The sequence below is a fragment of the Pelodiscus sinensis genome, chromosome 11 (genome assembly GCF_052426305.1).
Source record: "Pelodiscus sinensis isolate ZL-2025 chromosome 11, ASM5242630v1, whole genome shotgun sequence".
NCBI classification, from domain to species: Eukaryota; Metazoa; Chordata; order Testudines; family Trionychidae; genus Pelodiscus; species Pelodiscus sinensis.
In genome coordinates this window covers 27,235,583-27,256,450 of record NC_143062.1, presented here as the reverse complement: position 1 = coordinate 27,256,450, position 20,868 = coordinate 27,235,583, and the positions used below count along the sequence as shown (strand labels likewise).

The 20,868-nt window shown below is 40.2% G+C and overlaps 1 protein-coding gene across 4 annotated transcripts in view; it reads left to right on the top strand.

The window, feature by feature from the left end:
• The window catches only part of EEFSEC (eukaryotic elongation factor, selenocysteine-tRNA specific), a 199,124-nt gene that overhangs the window by 35,836 nt on the left and 142,420 nt on the right, over nt 1-20,868 (top strand). For all 4 annotated transcript variants that reach the window (XM_075938811.2, XM_006120222.5, XM_025183148.3 and 1 more), the window contains exon 2: nt 18,685-18,892. In XM_075938811.2, coding sequence (XP_075794926.2) covers nt 18,685-18,892 — 208 coding nt within the window. The remainder of the gene's footprint in view (nt 1-18,684; nt 18,893-20,868) is intronic.

Genomic DNA, 20,868 nt, shown 5'->3' with positions numbered 1-20,868 from the left:
GTCAGTGTGAGAGACAGAGATGAACCGTGCCAAGTACATGCCCAAGCTGTCCAAACTAGCACTATGTCGGCAGAGATACTATCTGACCGACAGTCTTCTGCCTCTTGCAAAGGTGGAGTAATTGTGTTGACAGGAGAACTCTCTCCTGCCAGCACAGGAGTATCTTCATCAGCACTGATGTAGTGTTTCTAGTGTAGGCTAATTCTTAGAATGAGCCCTGGGCTACCATGCCCTGTGTATTAGGGATGTTAAATTGTGGATAATCATCTAATTGAGTAGTCAATGGAATTTCTATTGACTACTTGATTAGTTGATAAGGGGGGGAACTGCAGAGCCACCAGGGAGTTAGCTCCTGGCTCGAGAGCTAACCTTGCTGCCGCTCTGCCTTGAAATGTATTAAGAGCTGCCAGGCTCTTATTACACTTAAAAGGCAGAAGCATAGCTGGGGGACTGGGTACGAGCTGGGAATCAGCTGATCTGCCTGGTTCTTAATATATTTAAAAAGCAGAGGCATGGATGGGGGGTACTGGGAGTGAGCTGGGAATCAGCTGTCCAGGCTTGTGCCTGGTGGCCTTCCTGCTGCGTGTCTGCTTTTTAAAGGTATTAAGAGCCAGGCGGATCAGCTAATTCCCAGCTCGCACCCAGTCCCCCAGCTATGCCTCTGCCTTTTAAATGTATTAAGAGCCTAGTGGCTCTTAATACATTTAAAAGGCAGAGCCACAACAGGGTTAGCTCCCAAGCTGGCTCTTAATACATTTAAAAAGCTGATGTGCAGTGGAGGGGGGGGGGGTGAAGGGACCAGGAGCAAGTTGGATAGCTGATTCGCGGCTCACTCCCGATCCTCCTCACTGCACTTCTGCTTTTTAAATGTATTAAGAGCTGCCTGACTCTTAATACATGTAAAAAGTAGAGGCACAGTGTCTGGGACCAGACGGAGCCAGGACTCAATTGATTCCTGGCTCGTGCCTGGTCCCCCGTTACGCCTCTGCCTCTTTTTCCTCCCTCCTCCTGAGATGATGCTGCGGGGAACGGGCTTTTAAGCCGGCTCCCTCATCATTGGTTCCTGCTCTACCCGTCTTGTTGCTTTTTTCTGATAGAGGCAGCAAGGGGTGTGTGTGGGAGGGGAGGGGAAGTGACTAGTCTAGTCACTGCACAACTATCTGATAAGCATATGCTTATCATGTAGTCGACTAATTGCTTACATCCCTACTGTGCATCAAGCATTCTTACCTAGCAGGCTATTCTAAGTTCAAGTACCTGTAATTCTTCCCTTTGGTATTTGATAACTAGTAGTATTCTGGGTTAGACAAGACATCTTTCTTAAAATCTAACTGTTTGTTGTAAGAGAGAAGCATTTAAGGAAAAATAATTCTCGAACAACAGTCTGCATAAGTGTCTGTTATCTAAAGGCCTACCATCCTCTGATGATGATATCTTTTGCAAGCCTAAATTCTTCAGACAACCCCAGGAGGTGCCTTTGTCTATCTGGTTCCATTAAAGAACCCCTTTTAAAACTCTACTATATAGTTCCTTTGCTCTCTTGTTTTCCTGGGCCTTTCCCTTTCCTGTCATTCTCTCTCAACAGCCCTCAAGTGTTTGCGGTAAAGTGTTTATCATGAGCCATTTTTCCTTTTCTGATTGTTTTTCCAAACAACCTCTCTTGTTAAACTAAAATAATGGCAGCAAACATGCCAGTAAGAAGGTCAGCATACAGTATTAACAAATTATTGAAGGACAGCTTTTAATTGATCATACCTTTGTCTTTTGGCATTCCCATTTGAACTGTTCATGCTGCCTTTGACTGGCCAATTGATGTCACCATTAAGTAGTGTTGCATTAATCCTTCTCTGTGGATCTCTGTGGATCTAAACACATGGCTTTGTAGTTTGTGCAGATCATGTTGGCTTAGAATTTGAAACTCCAGTTCTGTGGTTCATCATTCCTATAATTCTTGATTAGTAGTTACTCCTGGCCGAGTTCTGCACCACTGCAGAATGCACAGTTTTGCAGAAGTCCTTGTTTCCCCTTCAGAATTTCTGGGTTTCTGGACTCTGTAAAGCCCAGCTTGCAGTGAGTGGAACACCTAAAGTGGCAGGGCTTACAGGCTGGTTGTATACTCTTTGATTCTTTTTTTTCAAGGGACAGCAAAGGGTGAAGAACTTTTTGCCAGAGGATGTTGTGAAGGCCAAGAGAGTTAGAGGGTATAAAAATTAGATACGTTCCTGGAGGATAGGTCCATCAATGGCTCTTAGCAAGGATGGGAGGGATGGTGTCCTGAGCCTCTGTTTGACTGAGCCTAGGAAGTGGCAACAGGTGATGAATCACTTGATAACCTGGCCACTGTTGAAAGACAAGCTACTGGGCTACATGGGCCTTTGGTCTGTCCCAGTATGGCTGTTCTTATGTAAGGATAGGGCTGCACCATGCCGTGTCCCTCAGTAAAGAAGCTGGGGGAAGCAAAAGGTTCTAGAGGTGCTGGTGTTTGGGCAGGGGGCTATCTTGCAGCTGGGCTCTGTGGAAAACAGGGTGCTGGTATCTGGGGGGTATCCCATGACTGGGCCCTGTGGGGAGGAGGTGCTGGTGTCTGGGCACCCCAAACAGTCCCCTCAGACACCCACAATTGGAACTGTATTGTTGTAGTGGTTTCTTTAATCATGTAGTCTTGGGGAATCTTTTTTGCTGTTGTTTGTATTGTTGATAGATATATCTCCATATTATTATTTCAAAACACCTATCTCATAGAACTGGAAGGGACCTTGAAAGGTCATCAAGTCCAGTCTCTTGCCTTCACATCAGGACCAAGTACTATCCCTGACAGATTTTGCCCCAGATCCCTAAATGGCCCCCTTAAGGATTGAACTCACAACCCTGGGTTTAGCAGGCCAATGCTCAAACCACTGAGCTATTCCTCCCCTTTTAGAGTCACAAATAAACTGTCACAAATAAATTGAAATAAAAATAATTGAAAATTGAGTCATTATATTGTGTTTTGACACAATTTTGGGGATTTATCAGAATTATTAATTTTTTGGCATAAATTTTTAATTTTTTGTTGCTGAATTCACCCAGCAGTAATATGGTATGATCCTACAGGCCTGAACTCTTTCAAAGGCAATCTCTCCATCTTATAAGGTTAGTTGTATGACACTTCAAGCCTACAGTGCTCCTAAGCCACCAGAAGAGAGAAATGATCTTATAAAAATTAGTGATGTGAATGGATAACCAGATATTCAGTAAACATCACCTTTACTGAATAAAGCTTATGGTAACTGATTAATCACCACAGGTGAGAAGCTGTTCCAGTCCAGCTGCGCCCACTGCACTGTGGCCAAGGCTGGCAGCTGGCGGGGTGGGCCCTTCACCTGACGGATCTCACTTCATTGGTTAACTGTTTAAACATAATGTTTAACTGGGTAATTGATTACATGGGATTTTGCACTTTTAATAAAAACTGTATGCAATTATTTTAGAATTCCTTTGGTGCTTTTGCAAAAGCAATAGCGATACCTCAGGAAATATATTCTGTTCCTTAAAGCCATCTTTACAAAGCCTGGAACCTACCCAGTGCCATATGCCTTCAGCTGCTGACGTTTACTGTTTAAATAAGGAGGGCTCTGGTGAGAGAGAATGCACTGACAAAACCAAATATTAGTTTTTATTTTTGTCTTCAGCTCAGAGGAGCACTTTGTATTACCTCTGACGCCCTCAAATATGTGCCAAGGTTGGTCCTGTTTTGGGAAGCCGTCGGCAAAACAATAGCTGCAGAGTTCTGGCTAGCTGTCTCACTAACTATGAACGGATCTTCCCATCTCTGGCCATCAGCTTCTTAGTTGCAGTCCCCTTTGGTTGAAGCAGCTACATTCTTTTTTCAACCTATATTTTAGGAGCATTGGTTTCTGCAAACCTCTCTGCAAGGCTTAGGAGAACAAGAAATGGTCTGAGAGTAAACCAGGAACATGGAGGGGCACCTGGAGGATAGCACTTTATTTTGTGGGTCAGTTATGGATTTCCTAGAAGTGTGGCGCCTTAAGATGACTGCTGTCCCCTCTCTTTATAGCTGCAGAGTTGGGAAAGAGCTTGTCTAACCACAAGTTTTCATTGGTGGTAAATTAAGACAACAAGCAATCTCTGTTCATTGATCAAGGATGAATAATTTTAATACAGTTTTAGAGACTTTGGGTGCATCCTTGGGTGCATTGAGCCAAGTCGAGGTGTCCTTGAGTACCTAGAACATCATATAAATCAATTTCTAAGTGTAAGCCTCTCCTGCAGTTCCCTGTTTGTGTCGTCTAGATGATAAAATGTCTAGACTGACATCCCTGCAAAACATTGGTAGTATCCTTGAACTTTAGTGACAATTCCTGTACTTTTCAAAGTGTTGTCTAACCAAAGCTCTGATATCCATTTTAAGTACATGAGTTGCACTGCTTTCCAGAACGTTTCTTCACGAGTAATTCATGCACTCCAGTCCCTCCTTCAACATTGCTTCTGAAAGATTCCATATCCTACAAAACATCTTTCTAACCAATCCCACCATCTCCCCCCAAGGTACCTACCAAAATCCTGTATAAGTCATAGCATCTCCCCAGCTGTTACTATATATGAAAAAAGAGAGTAATGTAGTGTTTTTGTATAAGGATTCTTAACAAAGAAAAGTGAAGGTGGGTTGTTGAGAGGAGGAAGTTTCATACTCGCTGCATGAAATAGACAATATTTCCTGAAACAGGAGATACTAACCTCAAAGAATTTAAAATAAAACATTCATTTTATTATTTTTTAAAAAGGGGGAAAAGGGGAGAAAAAATAGTAGAATAGTCAGTCTTTTTATTCTAAGTGCAGATGAAATTGATTAAACCTTAAAAACTCGCCTCAGTCCACCCGGTTTATTAATTGAAGAATTTCCTCTTCCCCAGAATGGGAAGTGCACATTAAAACAGAGCTTTGCCCCTGAGTAGCAATGATACTTGAGAACGGCACATTTTCTACAATCCTATTTTTCTCTTCTGTGCTAGAGGAAATCCTAACATGGTAAAAAGCATATTTAAAAAAAATGTTTAAGGAAGTCCGCTTTCATTTCCTTGTAAAGCATGAAATCAAATTATAGCCCATGGCCTACAATTATTTTATTTCTGCATTTCAAATTCCATTTTCTGCTTCCTTTCACTGCCTGTGAACAGGAGATGTACTGTTTGCGCAAAGTCAGCTAAAAAGATTACCACAAACAGAAAAAAGGGCACAGTAGCTTAAAGAAGCAAGGAGTCAGAATCCATACTTCTGTTCCGTGCTTACGTGGCATACAAAATCTCTTCACTAGTTCACACTCAGGCCCACCCCTTTTCCTCTCTCCTCCCCTTCGACCTCCCAGTGCAGATTAATTGAATAGATTGCAGATTAGAAAAATATTGCTGTATTAGGAGTCAAGTCATCTGCAGTTTTATATTGATAGAGATTGTAGTAAAAGTCTGATTTGGCATGATATTAAGCTGTTGCTCGCTGAAATAAAAAACCCTCTATTTTTCTTGGTTTTTGCCTATTTGAAAAAATATCTGAGATTCTCTCTTAGTAGTTAACATACTAAAATTGCAAGTCAGGTTAATGTCCAGCGTTTATAATCCAGTTGTTCTAAAAATGTGTATTGTATAATGGTAATAAACTCCTAGAATTGAAAGATTAAAAAGAGAGGTCTAAATGATTTTCTAGATATAATCCTGCCCTTGCTACCCTACTTAAAACAGTATATAACTGATGTGCAATGGAGAGAACTGGTTTGGACAAACTGGAGAAATGCTCTGAGCTAAATAGGGTGAAGTTTAATAAGGACAAATGCAAAGTACTCCACTTAGGGAGGAATAATTAGTTTCACACATACAGAATGGAAAGTGATTGTTTAGAAAGGAGTGCTGCTGAAGGGGACCTAGAGGTCATAGTGGACCACAAGCTAAATAGGAGTCAACAGTGAGAGACAGTTGCAAAAAGAAAGAAAACATGATTCTGGGATGCATTAACAAGACTGTTGTGAGACAACACGTGAAGTCATTCTTCCTCTCTACTCTGCACTGATTAGGCCTCAATTTGGAGTATTGTGTCCACTTCTGGGCACCACGTTTCAAGAAAGATGTGGAGAAATTGGAGAAGGTCCAGAGAAGAGCAACCAAAATGATTAAAGATCTAGAAAACATGAGCTATGAGGGAGGGCTGAATTGGGCTTGTTTAGTTTGGAGAAGAGAAGACTGATAGGGGACATGGTAGCGATTTTCAGATATCTAAAAGGATGTCACAGGGAGGAGAGGGGAAAATTGTTCTCCTTGGCCTCTGATATGAAAACGTTCAATGGGCTTAAACTGCAGCAAGGGAGATTTAGGTTGGACATTAGGAAAAACTTCCTGTTAGAGTAGTTAAACACTAGAATAAATTGCCACAGGGAGGTTGTGGAATCTCCATCACTGGAGCTATGTAAGAGGAGGTTAAACAGAAATCTATCAGGGATGATCTAGACCAGGGCTGAGCAAAATACGGCCTGGGGGCAGATCTGGCCTGGCAAGCCACTGGATCTGGCCCACAGACCAGCCTGCTGGGACCCTTAGGCATGCAGCTGCGCAGTTGAAAGCTCAGTTTGTGCATCTCTCTGCTCTGCAAGAAGGGGGAGGCTTCCTGCGATCTCCCCACCCTCAGCCCAGTTCTCAGCTCCTGTTGGCCAGAAACAGCTGGCTTATGGGTTAATTCTGTCAACTACATGCATTCCTCCCTTGGTGCCTCCATGTCAGAGGCAGCAAGTGTGGGAGGCGGGAGCCAGTGCCTGTTGGGGGTTGGCTTCTAAGCCAACTCTCCACATGCACCGGATCCGCTTGCCCCTCTGACTGCTGTGCTGCTGCCTCTAAGAGGCAGCAGCAGGGAAGGAGGGGAGGATAGGAGAGGCTGCAGCAGCCTCTGTCCACGGCAGGCCCAGGCTTGCTGCAGACAGAGCCTGCTCTCTGGCAGCAGCCCCTGTCCTTAGGAGATCTGAGCTCCCTGCTAACAGAGGCTGCTCCATCCTATGTATCAGAGGCAGCAGGTGGGGAGCCAGTCCGTGTGGGGAGCTGGTTTTTAAACTGGTTCCCCTTGTAGACCAGCTCCCGCCTGTCACCTCATGCCATTGCCTCTGATAGAGAGGCAATAAAGCACAGTGGCAGGGGGCTCCCCAGGAGTGGAACCGGAGTATTCTGGCTGCTGGCCCCACCCCTGGGCACTATCAAATAGTTATGTAATCACTACAATTTTATGCAGTTACGTAACTATTCAATTACACACTAACATCCCTAGCATGTAAAGCACAAGGGTACATGAAGTGAGGTGCATACTGATTACACACTACGTTAACTGCGAGAGCCATGCGCTTCCACTGCATCAGGCAAAGGACGGTTACCATTCAGTTGGCACATCTTGCACATTCTAGGTATTCAAGTGCAGTTAGCAAAACTATCCTATCCCGGGAGAGCATTTTGGTTATGACAGTCTTGTGGCCCACTGAGATAAGAGGCTTGCTCATGCAGTCCACTCACTAGTCTAGATTGCCCATTACTGGCATATGTAGTCAAGACCCGTATGGTTTTGCTCCTTGAGAAAGATGGGTTGTAATTCAGTAGAATTCAAAAAGACTGATCCGTATGGTTTGTGCCCAAAACAGAATACAGTTACCATAGACTTGATCTTCACAGCATTGTGCAACAAATCTGTATTTAAGAAATGTAGCTTTATTTCTGCTCTAGCATCTTTGTCTAGGAATGCAAAGCACCAGCATATAGAAATTGTAGGGACTGGACTTCAGCCTTCCCCTTCCTTTATATTACATTACAAGAAAACAGCTAACTTGTTTTGTTATAGCAGGGTTGCAATCAATTCCAGTGTACTATTTTCAAACTTACTTAGTTTAAACGTGTTTTATTGGGGGTGGATTGTGCTGGCTGCCAGGGTTAAGTAACTATTTAATTCTTTCTCTTCTGGTCTCTTGTAGGGATATAAGTGAGTAATCGACTACTCAACTACCCGATAAGCATAAGCTTATGAGGTAGTCAAGTGGGGTACTCTGCTACTGTGTGAGAGGCAGCAAGGGGGTGGGAGCTGGCTTAAAAGCTGGTTCTCTCCACCACTGTCTCCATGGTGCTGCTCCTCCCCTTCCTCTATCCGAGGCAGCAGGTGTGGGTATGAGGAGGCTGCTCTGGCAGCAGCCCCTGTCCATGGGGGGATCCCAGCAGGAAGCTCCCCCCCCCACTTCCTCTGCCGAAAGGAGCTGCTGCCACCAAGCCACCCTGTTCACATTGGCCCAGACTGGCTTTGGGCAGAGGCTGCTGAAGCAGCTTCTTTTTGCGTTGACCAGGGCTGGCTGCGGACAGAGGCTGCTGCTGGAATAGCTCCTTACTGCGGCCAGCCTGGGCTTCCACAAACGGGCTGCTGGACCCGGCATGAGCTGGGAACGAGCAGTCCCAACTTGTGCCAGTTCTGTACTGCTGTGGCTCTGCATTTTAAATGTATAAATGTTTTTCTTGTGTAGCCAGGCTCTTATAACATTTAAAATGCAGAGCCACAGCATGGATGGTTCCCAGAGCTGGTGTGACCCGGGGCTGCTCAGTGCAGGCTACAGCTGGTTCTGGAAGGTACCCCTTGCTGTGGCTCTGCAAAACGGCCCTTATCAACTAATTATGTAGTCAATACAAATTGTATTGACTACACAGAGCTACTCAACACACGGCCCGTGGTCCGTTTGTTTGTGGCCCGCGGTGTGGTTTGGGTTTACACGGGGCTGACCATGTGGCCCACGAGTGGGAGCCAAAACAAAAAAGTAGTCAATAGAATGGTCTTCTATTGATATGCATTTTAGTTGTTAAATTCCTGAACTGTCATTACTCATTAAAAGTGCTGTAATATAGGTGGAAGTTGGGTAAATATTGCATTTTATTAATATCAGCAGAACTGACTTAAATGGGGCCTGCATGTTGTGTTGTCTTGCCCTAGTCTTTGTATTCATGCCTGTCAGTGTGAAGGAACCTATTTGCATATATATGTGCATGTATATGCAACCACACTTAAGTTGCGGCCCTCGGCATGTGCTGTGAATATTGCTGTGGCCCCGGGGCTTCTAAAATTGAGTAGCCCTGGACTACATGATTAGCCAAATAACTGCTCTTTAATATCTTTAGTCTCTTGTGGCAGGGGTGCTTAGAACCCTGAATGGGATTTCCTTTTTATTCACAGTATATATCCAAAGAAGTTACAATAAACAAAATAAATTAATAGATAAATGAGAAGAGAGAAATTCAGTTTGGCTTTTAAGATACAGATCTTTTTTAAAAGAATCTAAAAAAACCCACAAGGATATTTTGACATTGTCATTTTTTAAGTAGGTCATATATTTGGCTTATTAACCTTGACACTCTCCCTTCAAGAGACGTAGTTGATATCTACGCAGAGTTGTTTCAGAGTGATATGGGTTAAGTGTGTCTCGTACCATCTCAACTAGTGGAAATTTTATTGTGGTTTACCAAGCAGTGCTGCTGCCTATCGATCATGAGGATGCCTTTCTGGTAAGGCACTGAAATAGTGCCATGATGGGCAAGAAGTAGACAGATAGAAGTCTTAGCTTGCATCATGCGTGGAATGCACAAATAAACCAAGTTATCAGATAATGGTCCCTGCTGACTTGTGGAGTCCACTCTAATATCTGGCCAATAGTTGACTGCTGGCTTTCAAGGTCTCTCTGGCTGATATCTTTGGATAAGTACTCATGCTCCAAGCGATGGCAATCATAAATTGTTACTTTTTTGCCAGCTCTTCAGGTTTTTCCAAACTTGTAAAGTAATTTAAAAATGTCCTTAGGAAAATGAGAGTGGGGATCAGATAATTTGTATCCCTGAGGGATTTTTAAGCATGGTCCTCATTTTAAGAGCATCTCTAAGCAGTCTCCTGTCAATCTGAGGATTATAGATGAATACCACTGTGTTCAAGTTTAACTTCTATTATTTTACTTTTTTTTCCTCTCTCATGCTTTGCTGCTAGCCCTTAGTTGCTTTTTTTCATCTCTGGCTGTCATCACAGATTTTTTTCACTGTTTATCTTCATTGTCAGTTATTTTTACTGACTTAGTAAATGTCTAAGTAAATGTTGCTTTATGTTGTTCTTGTTTATCCAGTTTCTTATCTTGCAACATAATTCCCATCTTTTGCCACTGCCCTGAATGTCTTTAGGTGACAACTAGTTTGTTTCATTTTTCTTATTAGTGATCCATGTCTTTGACTGTTGTCGTCATCATCATCAGAAGGATATGCTCTAATAGCTGACTTACCATGTTCAGGCCAAGTGGGAAATTACTTCAGAAAGCTTTTTTGATATCTTTCTGAATGTGCTTCAGTGTTTCTTTCAGAAAGTAATGGATGAAACAGTAAATGGAAGGCTGTATGCTTGTTCTGGAACAGATCTCTTGATTTCCTATGCTTGATTTGATAATTGATATCCCCAGTATAGTCACTGATGTTTCCTTGTGTGTGTCTTGGTCTTCTGCATATGTCTGCTTCATTGAGGTTAATCTCAAGTCCCATTTGCTTGTGTATGTGGTTTTGAAGAACTCTCATCTCTTTTACATCGCTTCTCTTATCTATGTAGGACAGTATCTTCTGAAGAGCTAAAACAGTTCAGCTGCTCTTTATTCCTTTTCTCCACAGAGCCTGTGGAAGATGTTCTCTCAACAAATCATTCTGGTTTTGGGTGAGATATCACCTTGTTTTATTCCTGTAATTGTTTTTGATGTTCACACTGCTATGGCAGTGATAATGTTTTCAATATCTCAATTAAAAGCTTTCTTCCACTCTGATTATACACATGACAGTATATATGTAGGTTCATCCTTACTTGTATTTTTCCTACTGTTGAAGTCCTGAGATATAGTAGAAAATAACACAAACGTTTCAGTTATTTTTGTTAACTTCAATTCAGAATTGTGGTGAGTTAAGTTGCTTAATGTTTTGAAGACTGAATGCAAAGCACCAGCATGAAGGAGTTGTTGGGACCAGTCTTCAGCCTTCCACTTTCTTTATATTACACTAAAAGATTTACCTAGCATTGCTTGGGTCCTTAACTCAATATTAGTTTTATGGAAAATAAAATGAAAATGAACATGCTTCATGTACATCTCTATGGTGGGGCTGGGGAAAAGGGGTTCACCATGCAGGCTGCCCCAGGGGGAGAGAACTATCCAGCCCTCTTTCACTGCAGCAGCTTGGGGCAACATGACAAATGCCTGTTAATGGTTGCTGTAGGTACAGTGGACACAACTGGGGGAAGAATGCATGTTCACTGACTCTGGCAGGTCCAAGTTCTTCTGCCCCCTGTGTTCCCAGACAGAGTGAGGAATGCAGCAAACTCTGCACTTTCCCCTTGCTTCCCTTGCTTCCTTTAGCCTTCCTGCTCTCCCTAAAATGCACTTAGGAAGTGGGAGGTGAAGTGTGTGTGTGGGGTGGGGGGGGGGAGGGGGAAATGCCAGCCCTTTTCACCTACCTTCTTGTTCTCTCTCTTTTCTGTATGGTTTTATGAAAAGCAATCCCATGCCAGGCACATGTCATTTTCCTGGCACAACCAAAATTTTACCTTGCTTTAAGGTATGGTAAGAGGAAGCTGTATAGCATTTGGTGGTTCTAGATCTTGCCATTCAGGAGGAGTTCTTGAACGAACAAACAAACAAACTTGCATTGTTTTGTTGTAATGGGATTGGAATCAAGTCCAGTGTAATATTTTTCAAACATAATTAGTATTAAAATTTGTTTCATGGGGGTGGATTGTACTGACTGCCAGGTTTAAGTCACTGTTTAATGCTCTTTGTTTTCTAGTACGTTTAACCTGTAAACATGAGGTTTTGACATGTCCTTATTACTTGTAATAGATTTAAAAAAAAAAAAAGTACTGAAATTCAGTGAGATTACCTCTTTCCAGTATATGCAGTTAGTAACGTTGCCATTTTTTACTCCAAGTGGACTTCTGATTTTCATGATAAGTCTGGCTATTATATTAATCTCCTATGCATCTTACCTTACTTTTCAAGTACTCTACCCCAGTAGTTCTACAACTAAAGTCTAAACCTAGACTTTAGTAAGGCATTTGATACGGTTTCACATGATATTCTTATTGATAAACTAGGCAAATATAACTTAGATAGGGCCACGATAAGGTGGGTGCATAATTGGCTGGATAACCGTAGTCAGAGAGTTGTTGTTAACGGTTCTAAATCCTGCTGGAAAGGGATAACAAGTGGAGTTCCTCAAGGGTCTGTTTTGGGACCCGTACTGTTCAATATCTTCATCAATGATGTAGATATTGGGATATAGAGTACGCTTATTAAGTTTGCAGATGATACCAAACTGGGTGGGGTTGCGACTTCTTTGGAGGATAGGGACATAATTCAAAATGACCTTAGCAAGTTAGAGAAATGGTCAGAGGTAAACAGGATGAGGTTTAATAAAGAGAAATGCAAAGTGCTCCACTTAGGAAGGAACAATCAGTTCCATACATACAAGATGGGAAGCGACTGTCTAGGAAGGAGCATGGCGGAAAGGGATCTAGGGGTCATAGTGGACCACAAGTTGAATATGAGTCAACAGTGTGATGCTGTTGCAAAAAAAGCAAATATGATTCTAGGTTGTATCAACAGGTGTGTTGTAAGCAAAACTCGTGAAGTCATTCTGCCGCTCTACTCTGCACTAGTTAGGCCTCAGCTGGAGTACTGTGTCCAGTTCTGGGCGCCACATTTCAAGAAAGATGTGGAGAAATTGGAAAGGGTGCAGAGAAGAGCAACAAGAATGATTAAAGGTTTAGAGAACATGATCTATGAAGCCAGGCTTCATGAACTGGGCTTGTTTAGTTTGGAAAAAAGAAGATTAAGGGTGAACATGATAGCGGTTTTCAAATATCTAAAAGGGTGTCACAAGGAGGAAGGAGAAAAATTGTTCCTCTTGGTTTCTGAGGACAGGACAAGGAGTAATGGGCTTAAAGTGCAGCAGGGGAGGTTTAGATTGGATATTAGGAAAAAATTCCTAACTGTCAGGGTGGTCAAATATTGGAATAAATTGCCAAGGGAGGTGGTGGAATCTCCCTCTCTGGAGATATTTAAGAACAGGTTGGATAGACATCTGTCAGGGATGGTGTAGACGGAGCTTGGTCCTGCCTTGAGGGTGGGAGGCTGGACTCGATGACCTCTTGAGGTCCCTTCCAGTCCTATTATTCTATGATTCTATGATTCTATGATCCATGGATTGCAAGTGATCTAAGTAGCCCTCCTACCGAATGAAACCAAATTGAGAACTAAGCAGAGGAGGACTAGGGAATGGAGAACAAAGGTGGATCAGTGAAAAGATCTGTTCCTTTTGTAGTCATTCAGAGGGTGAGGAAAATTGAAAAACTGTTATTTCATTAGTTATAGGACTTTGTTAAGGACTGTACAAACATGTATGAAGAAGACATGATCAATGCCTTGAGGAGTCTGCAGTTTAAATAAGTATGTTGGGATCTTCATCTTCCCTTTTGTTCCATGATTGCAATGAAGATGTTGATGCTTGCTATTCTATGGTACTCTGCCAAGTTGTGTGAACTGCCCTTTGTTTTTGGGATATTTTCTTTTATACATTATTGCTATAATTATATAATATTTATTTATTGCATTAACTGATCGTAGTTGATATGCTATGCACTGCATGAAACATACAGAAGATAAGGTTGCTGCTCCATAAAGTTTACAGTATAATAAGATTAACAAATGTTTACCATTTATCAGAGGGTTAGCCATGTTAGTCTGGATCTGCAAAAGCGACAGGGAGTCCTGTGGCACTTCACAGACCAACAGATATATTGGAGCATAAGCTTTCGTGGGCTTATGCGTGTCACATGCATCTGATGGAGTGGGTCTTTGTCCACGAAAGCTTATGCTCCAATAAATCTGTTGGTCTATAAGGTGCCACAGGACTCCTTGTCACTTTTGCAAATCTTTACCATGTGTGTATAATTGCATTTTTATCAGGAATGTCTTGGATCATTATGCCATTTCTCTGATGCCTTATATTAGTTGTCTCCTTGGGTTATTCTCTTATCCTTCCCTTACACTCCTTTTAAATTGTTTCTAGTACTTATTTGGACTGATCTTGTCAGTCATTTCATTTCTTTTAATATTTGTTATTTGTATTGTTGTAGTGTCTAGGAATCACTATTAGGACTGCATTGTGATAGATGCTATTTCATGTATGCAATGGAAAGATGTTCTAGTTTCAAAGAGCCACGTCTAGAATAAAGCCAGATACAAAGAAGTTAGTATTGTTTATACTTACAGTATTCTCTAAACAAACAAACAGGGAAACAAAAGCTGTGTGTATTTATCTTTGATTAAAATCTTATATAAAAATATTATATGCAGATCTGGCCTTTGGATGCCTGATAGTTGCCTTTTGTCCCTTTGTGTTATAAAGATCGTGCAACAGGGAACTAATGAATTTCACATTTATCTTAACTATTGGGAAAAACCTAAACAATTCTTCTTGGATCTTGTTGTTTACACCCTTCAGCTGTCATCTGGGCAACATTTACTTATTTAATTTTTTTAGTTCTCCCCATGAAAGTTGTTGGTTTATATTTGATGCAATTATTTTTATTCCATATTTTGACTATGGTGCTGCTTTTGGTTTCTTAAATAAAGTTCAGCAGAAGCCTTAGTGAGCCTTCAATTTTAAGAGCTTCATACTAAAAAAAAAAAAAAATCTGGAGTTGAAATGCATAAAAATTACAATGAATGGCACATATAATGTTTGCTTATAATAAAGTTATTGAAAGAAACTAATAAAATGTCATTAAAGCAGCTACATAAACTAACATTTGTATAGGCACTACATGTGAAGGCTACAATGTAATTATTATCTTTAGTCAATGAGCTTAGATATTGTAGTACATATGGTGTGAAATTAGCTACTATTCTCAATGGCAAGATTCTGATCTGTTACCTGGGTTAAATCTGGAGAAACTGAGATGAAAAATTTGGCCTCAAGTGTCTCTCTAGAGTAGACTCATATTTACCAAGTCATAGTAATTCATTAGAAGAGGATGAGCTAAAACATACATTGCAAACATCATTACTTTAATAGTTATATGTCTTGAATATTATAGCTAATAATGGTAAAATCAGCCAAAAAGTTAAGGTTAATGGTTCATTCATATCAATAGCTATTGGCAATGTAAGAATATCTGCACAATGAATCTTAGTACAACACTGGTTTCATTACAGTTGTAAAAACAAACCCTGTTGCATGTGCATAGAACTAGTGTTTTAATTCAAATATCAACTAATTTAAAATATTTTTCCCACTTAAAGTAACGAGACTTGTTCACATTCAGGACGATTTTACTGTATACTTTTCTTCTAATTAAACTTAAGCCATTTTAGTATGGAGTTTAGTACCTCATAGCCTCCTCCTGTTCGCTCAAAATGAGGTTTAATGCTATTTTGTACTGTAATTAGAAAGGAGTTGAACAATTTCTGCAATAACAAAAACAGAAAATGCATTTGGAGGGATAGCATGCATGTTAATCTTGCCCTGTGAACTTTTTGAATTGATTGAGATGCTGCATGAGAAGATTCTTTGCTAACTATTCTGCTATGATGATAATCCTGCTGTAGCTTTAAAGGAGTCTTCATTCAGAGAGATGAAGAGATTTGATAGGTTGAAAAAAAATTTATAATTGTTAATTTTTGCTGATGCAATTCCCACCCACTCACTCGCATTTTGAAATCAATGTCAGGATGCTTTTCTATTCGGAGTTCATGGGAATTACATAAACGAGGTTCTGTAGTCTGTTTCCATGTGATGGCTTCCATGGAAAAGCTATGCAAAAAAGTGTGTGGTGGGGGGCAGGGAAAATGAACAATTATGTTAATTTCTTATTTTTAACACAAGTTTCAGGAAAATATTAGCACTATAAATAGGAAACCAGGGTACTGTAAATAATGACCGTGTATTTGTCATGTCCCTTTCTTTTAACATTTTGTTATTTCTGAAAGATGTTTTGTAGATCACTGCAACTCTTTACTAGTTTAGCTTTAGGCCTTTACCTTTTTCAATTGTGCTTTGCTATAAGGTCTGTTGCACATGCCTTTCTAGTACTTCATTTACAACATGCTACTCTGAAACAGCTGCCGGATATGTGAGTGGTATTGGTGCACATCTTTGGTTGCTGATCAGTTATGTGTATCAATATACTAGCAGGAAAGAGATAGAAGGGTCCTGGATGTATGCAGAGTATGGTCTAGTGCTCTCTAGCCATCTCTGAAAACCCATTTAGTCAATAATGGGAATCTTCACTTAGTGATATTTAGAACTTGTGATAATGCTACTAATACAAATTAGAGGAAAATGAGGCCATGAGAATGGTAGATAATTTTAGACTAAAACTGAATTACATCCCTCTTGGTGAAGGAGTAGGGATTTGGGAAACCTTCCTGTATTTGTTCAGCTGTTGCAGAGATCTGAAGTTCACATACTGTACATGCTTTAATTCAAGGCAGAATGACAATATACTGTGGTGTTTAATCAAGTGTCTCAACCTCAGAAGGGCATATAAATCAAGTGACTTTAAAAACTTCTTTTAATATATTTAGAATTATTCAAATGACCATTTGGCAGTTTGAATGTTAGTATTCTTGAGAGAGCACTTCCTGCTATGCCAAGTTTTTGACGTGGTCAGAAGAGAATGAAAGTCAGCTCTCATTAATTAAAGGACAGAATGTTTCCTAAATTTCCCTCTTGTTCAGAGGTATCCTTAATAATGCTGCTATTCCTGTACAACAGACCAAAACTATTAGCCAATCTTACCATTGAGCATTGAAAACTGAGTAATGATAATCTTTGTAAAATCATGTAACTCATTCAGCTTTGACTCCTCAGATTTTTTTGCTTCTCATCATCCAAACACAAAACTACTATTGTCAGCATGTAGAAGAGGGAATGAACAAGATACTTATCTCTGCAGGGTTTATTTCTTCACCTTAGTAGTAATGTGGTTGCAATTATTCTCTTTCAGTTTTTGGCTGATGCTCCCCAGAATGTTGCTCCAGAAAGCTCTAAAAGAGATCTTGAAAAGGGAAAATTAAGTCATTTGAAGGTTCCCAGTTGATCTGTCAGTTAATCTTACAGCACCTTTAGAGACTAACAAAACGTGTTGGGGTGTGTCTACCCGGCACCCTGAACTCGAAATAGATACACAATTTGTGATATGCAAATTGCATATCTTATTTTGAATCTATTTTGAAATAGCTTATTTTGAAATTTGGCGTGTCCACACACTGACAAATTTTGAAATAACATACTATTTTGAGCCATCCCTTCACCATCGTGCAATGAGATTCACCAGGATGCTGAAGTAGCACTCCCGTTATTTCAAAAAATATTTCAAAATGACGAGCAGCTTGTGTAGCCACGGGGTTACCTCCCGTATCCCGAAATAGCCATGCAATGTAGATGTACCGTTAGTCTCTAAGGTGCTGCAACATTATTCATTCTTTTTTAAGTTTTTCCATTTTAAGTGTTTCCATACTAACTTGGCTACTCCTCTGAAGTTTGTCACAGTTGTGATCCATATTTAAATACCTATATAAAATTGGCTTTATTTTCAGAGGTGCTGAATATACATGCAGCTCCCTTGATATCACTGTTTAAATGCCCCAACCCAGTATTTTTATTTCAAATCTTTCAAGATTTCATGAGGGGAAGGTGGCAAATATTTTTTCTGCATTTTTACATGAATACTGTCAGTATTTCTGAACTTTCAATATCCTAAAAGTGTGCAAGCAAATGGAAACATTTTTCCTTAGTGCTTTTGTTCTGTTTAAATTATACTTCATTCTACCACTTTGTTTTTACTGTGATTCTTATGTAGCCTAGGACCTATGTGACTTTCACTTTCATCTTTATGTAGTAGCACCCTCAAAAATGTCAATATAGATCTGCAAAGAGAGTTTAATCTCTTTTTGGTTTGTCTTCAAACAAATAATGAAACATTGATTACAACCAAAAGAGGCTTTCTACAGAGAAATAATCATGTTAGTAATTGTGAAAAGATCTAATGTAGACTCAGTATTATACTCCTGCAGTAAATAAAGTATGTTAAGTTCCTGAAAATTCGCCCGTGTTATGTCTCATTTTAGTAATCTTGGCAATGTGTTTATTTTTGCAGAAACATGAAATGTCTAACTCTGTTGCCCTCTGTGGTGTATGACCCAGTATAAACAGTTTATATATGATCTCATTATAGTATGTTAATCTCTGTTTACATTGTGTTACTGAATTGAGATGTCTTATGTTTGTGTCACAGCACAGATCAGTTTTATAACAAATATATTGCCCAAGTCTTTAATGTGAGGCTGAAGCACCTTTAATGTAAGGTGAAAAAGGTAAACTTTTTAGTCTAACAGCCTTGGATTTCATTGTGTAGCTGTAATTATATTGTATCTTGAAATTCCTTAAATTTTCAAATAGCATTGAACACAAACATGCTTTGGATTTTTCACCCCATGTTTTATTTCTGAGTGTATGTATCTATACAGTATAGGCAGTGTTTACAGAAACACAGTTTGGAAAGAGGGTCTCATTTTTTATACAGGTATGATATTGACATTTATTTCTTTTTCAGGTGCCCAGATTATTGATTTGATGATGCTTGTAATAGATGTGACAAAAGGGATGCAGACTCAGTCAGCAGAGTGCTTGGTGATTGGGCAAATTGCCTGCCAGAAGATGGTAGTAGTTTTGAACAAAATAGACCTTCTTCCAGAGGGGAAGAGACAAGCTGCCATTGAGAAGATGACCAAGAAAATGCAGAAGACTCTGGAAAATACAAAGTAAGTTACCAAAGATGTTCTTTTAACATAATAAAACTTCTTGTACACCTACCTACCCCTCAGAGGTACTTCTGCATACACCTTAGTTTGATCTTTTGGTTGATGTGATGATTTTTTTGTTTTGTTTTTGTGCCTTACTTTGAGACAACTCCAGAATATGGTTGCTCATTTTCCTTGCATTGACCATAGCTAGTTGACATATTTTTAAATGCAACTGTTTCTGTCTACATGAGGTGCTAAGTGGTATTTTTAAAATGCCGTTTAAGAAGTGTGTGTTAACACATTTCAGTTTCTCAGGGTATGTCTTCACTGCGAGATCTTCCGGCAGAAAATATGCTAATGAGAGACTCTTGGCATGAGTCACAATCTCATTAGCATATTTTCTGCCGGAAGAACTCGCAGTGAAGACATACCCTGAGAAACTGAAATGTGGTTTTTGCGCAAAAAGTAGTAGTGTGGACTGTGTGTGTGTGTGTGTGTGTGTGTGCGCGTGTGTGTGTGTGCGCGCGCAAAAATCCCATTTTGCAGAAGATCATTATGCCTGTCCTGGAGACCGGGGGCTTTCTGCGCAAAAAAACCCAGTCCACATTACTACTTTTTACACAAAAACCCCTTCTGCAAAAAAAAAAAATTGCAGATAATATGCTATAGAGATCATGACTCATGCTAATGAGTCCCTCATTAGTATATTTTCTGCCAGAAGAACTCACAGTGAAAACATAGCCTCAGTGTACACAAGTCTCAGAGGTGTAGCCATATTAGTCTGTAACTAAAGAAACAATGGTGATTTAGTACCTGAGAGATTAACAAACATGTATAAATAGTATCATGAGCTTTCGTGGGCATAACCTACTTGTGCTAAGGTGTTACAGGTCCATTATTTTTTTAAGTTTTTTTCAGTGTAGACAAGGACGTTGTGAGTTCTGTGCTATTCTTTTGGATTAATTTGCATCACTTTCCCTGTTGTGTGCTCCAGCTGCTCATTGTGGTCACTAAAGATTTCTTGGTGCCTGCTTGGTTCCTAAAGCCATTTCACCAATAAGGGGACTATATCTGGGGTGCTGTACCTATGCTGGTCTAACCCTATAGTGCAGACTCAGACTTCAGTGACAAAAGGGATTTTTCTGTTATTGCAGGAACACAACCTCTCTGATGTAACTGCGTTGATGGACACACTCATCTGTTGACCTAGCTTCATCTACAATGGGGTATGGTCTGCATAGCTGCTCAGGGGTGTGGATTTTTCACACCTATGTGCACCATATGCTACCTGGCCCTAAGTTTGAAATGTACAGTAGGGTTCAGTGTATAAAGCTGTGAGGAACAAACCAAAATGAAGATAGTTAAGTGATTTAAAAGCTGTCTTTGAATTCAGCTCAGATAAAACACAACAAAGGTAAAATTTCCTGGTTTTAAAAAATATCTGTCCTTTGATGTACAGGGCTGTAACACTTCTTGCAATCCAGGAATCTCATCAGCTGTAGAGAGGAGGAGGAAAAGTTAGGCTCTTTCCTGAATCAAAGGTGAGAAATGATTGGTCTTAATGGGAAAAAGTCAAGTGACTGATGGATTGAGTGAGAATATGGAAGATGTGTTTGAGATTGGGATTATCAATTTGGTGCAATAAAAATGATACTTTTGAATAAAGTGTTGAGTGTTTTTTGGAGATCCTTGAATACAAGTGTAGCCTCTTAACTCTCCTGGGGGCCAGGCTGTAAGGCACTATCTCCTTTTTATAGATAAGGAAATTGAAATAGGTAAAGTCTGTTGTCCATGGTCATGCTCTGGAAAAAATTCTGACGTGTACTTAACCTAACTGCTAAATCATATTTGTTCCCAATGGCAGGTGTAAGAGCACAAGTAGATTGGACATTTGAAGGTGAGGGTTTTACCAGTGCTAGAGGAGTCAGCAGAGTTTGGTAGTATAAGTCACCTCATATTTAATTTATTTTTGATGGCAGGATAGTGTCCCCATT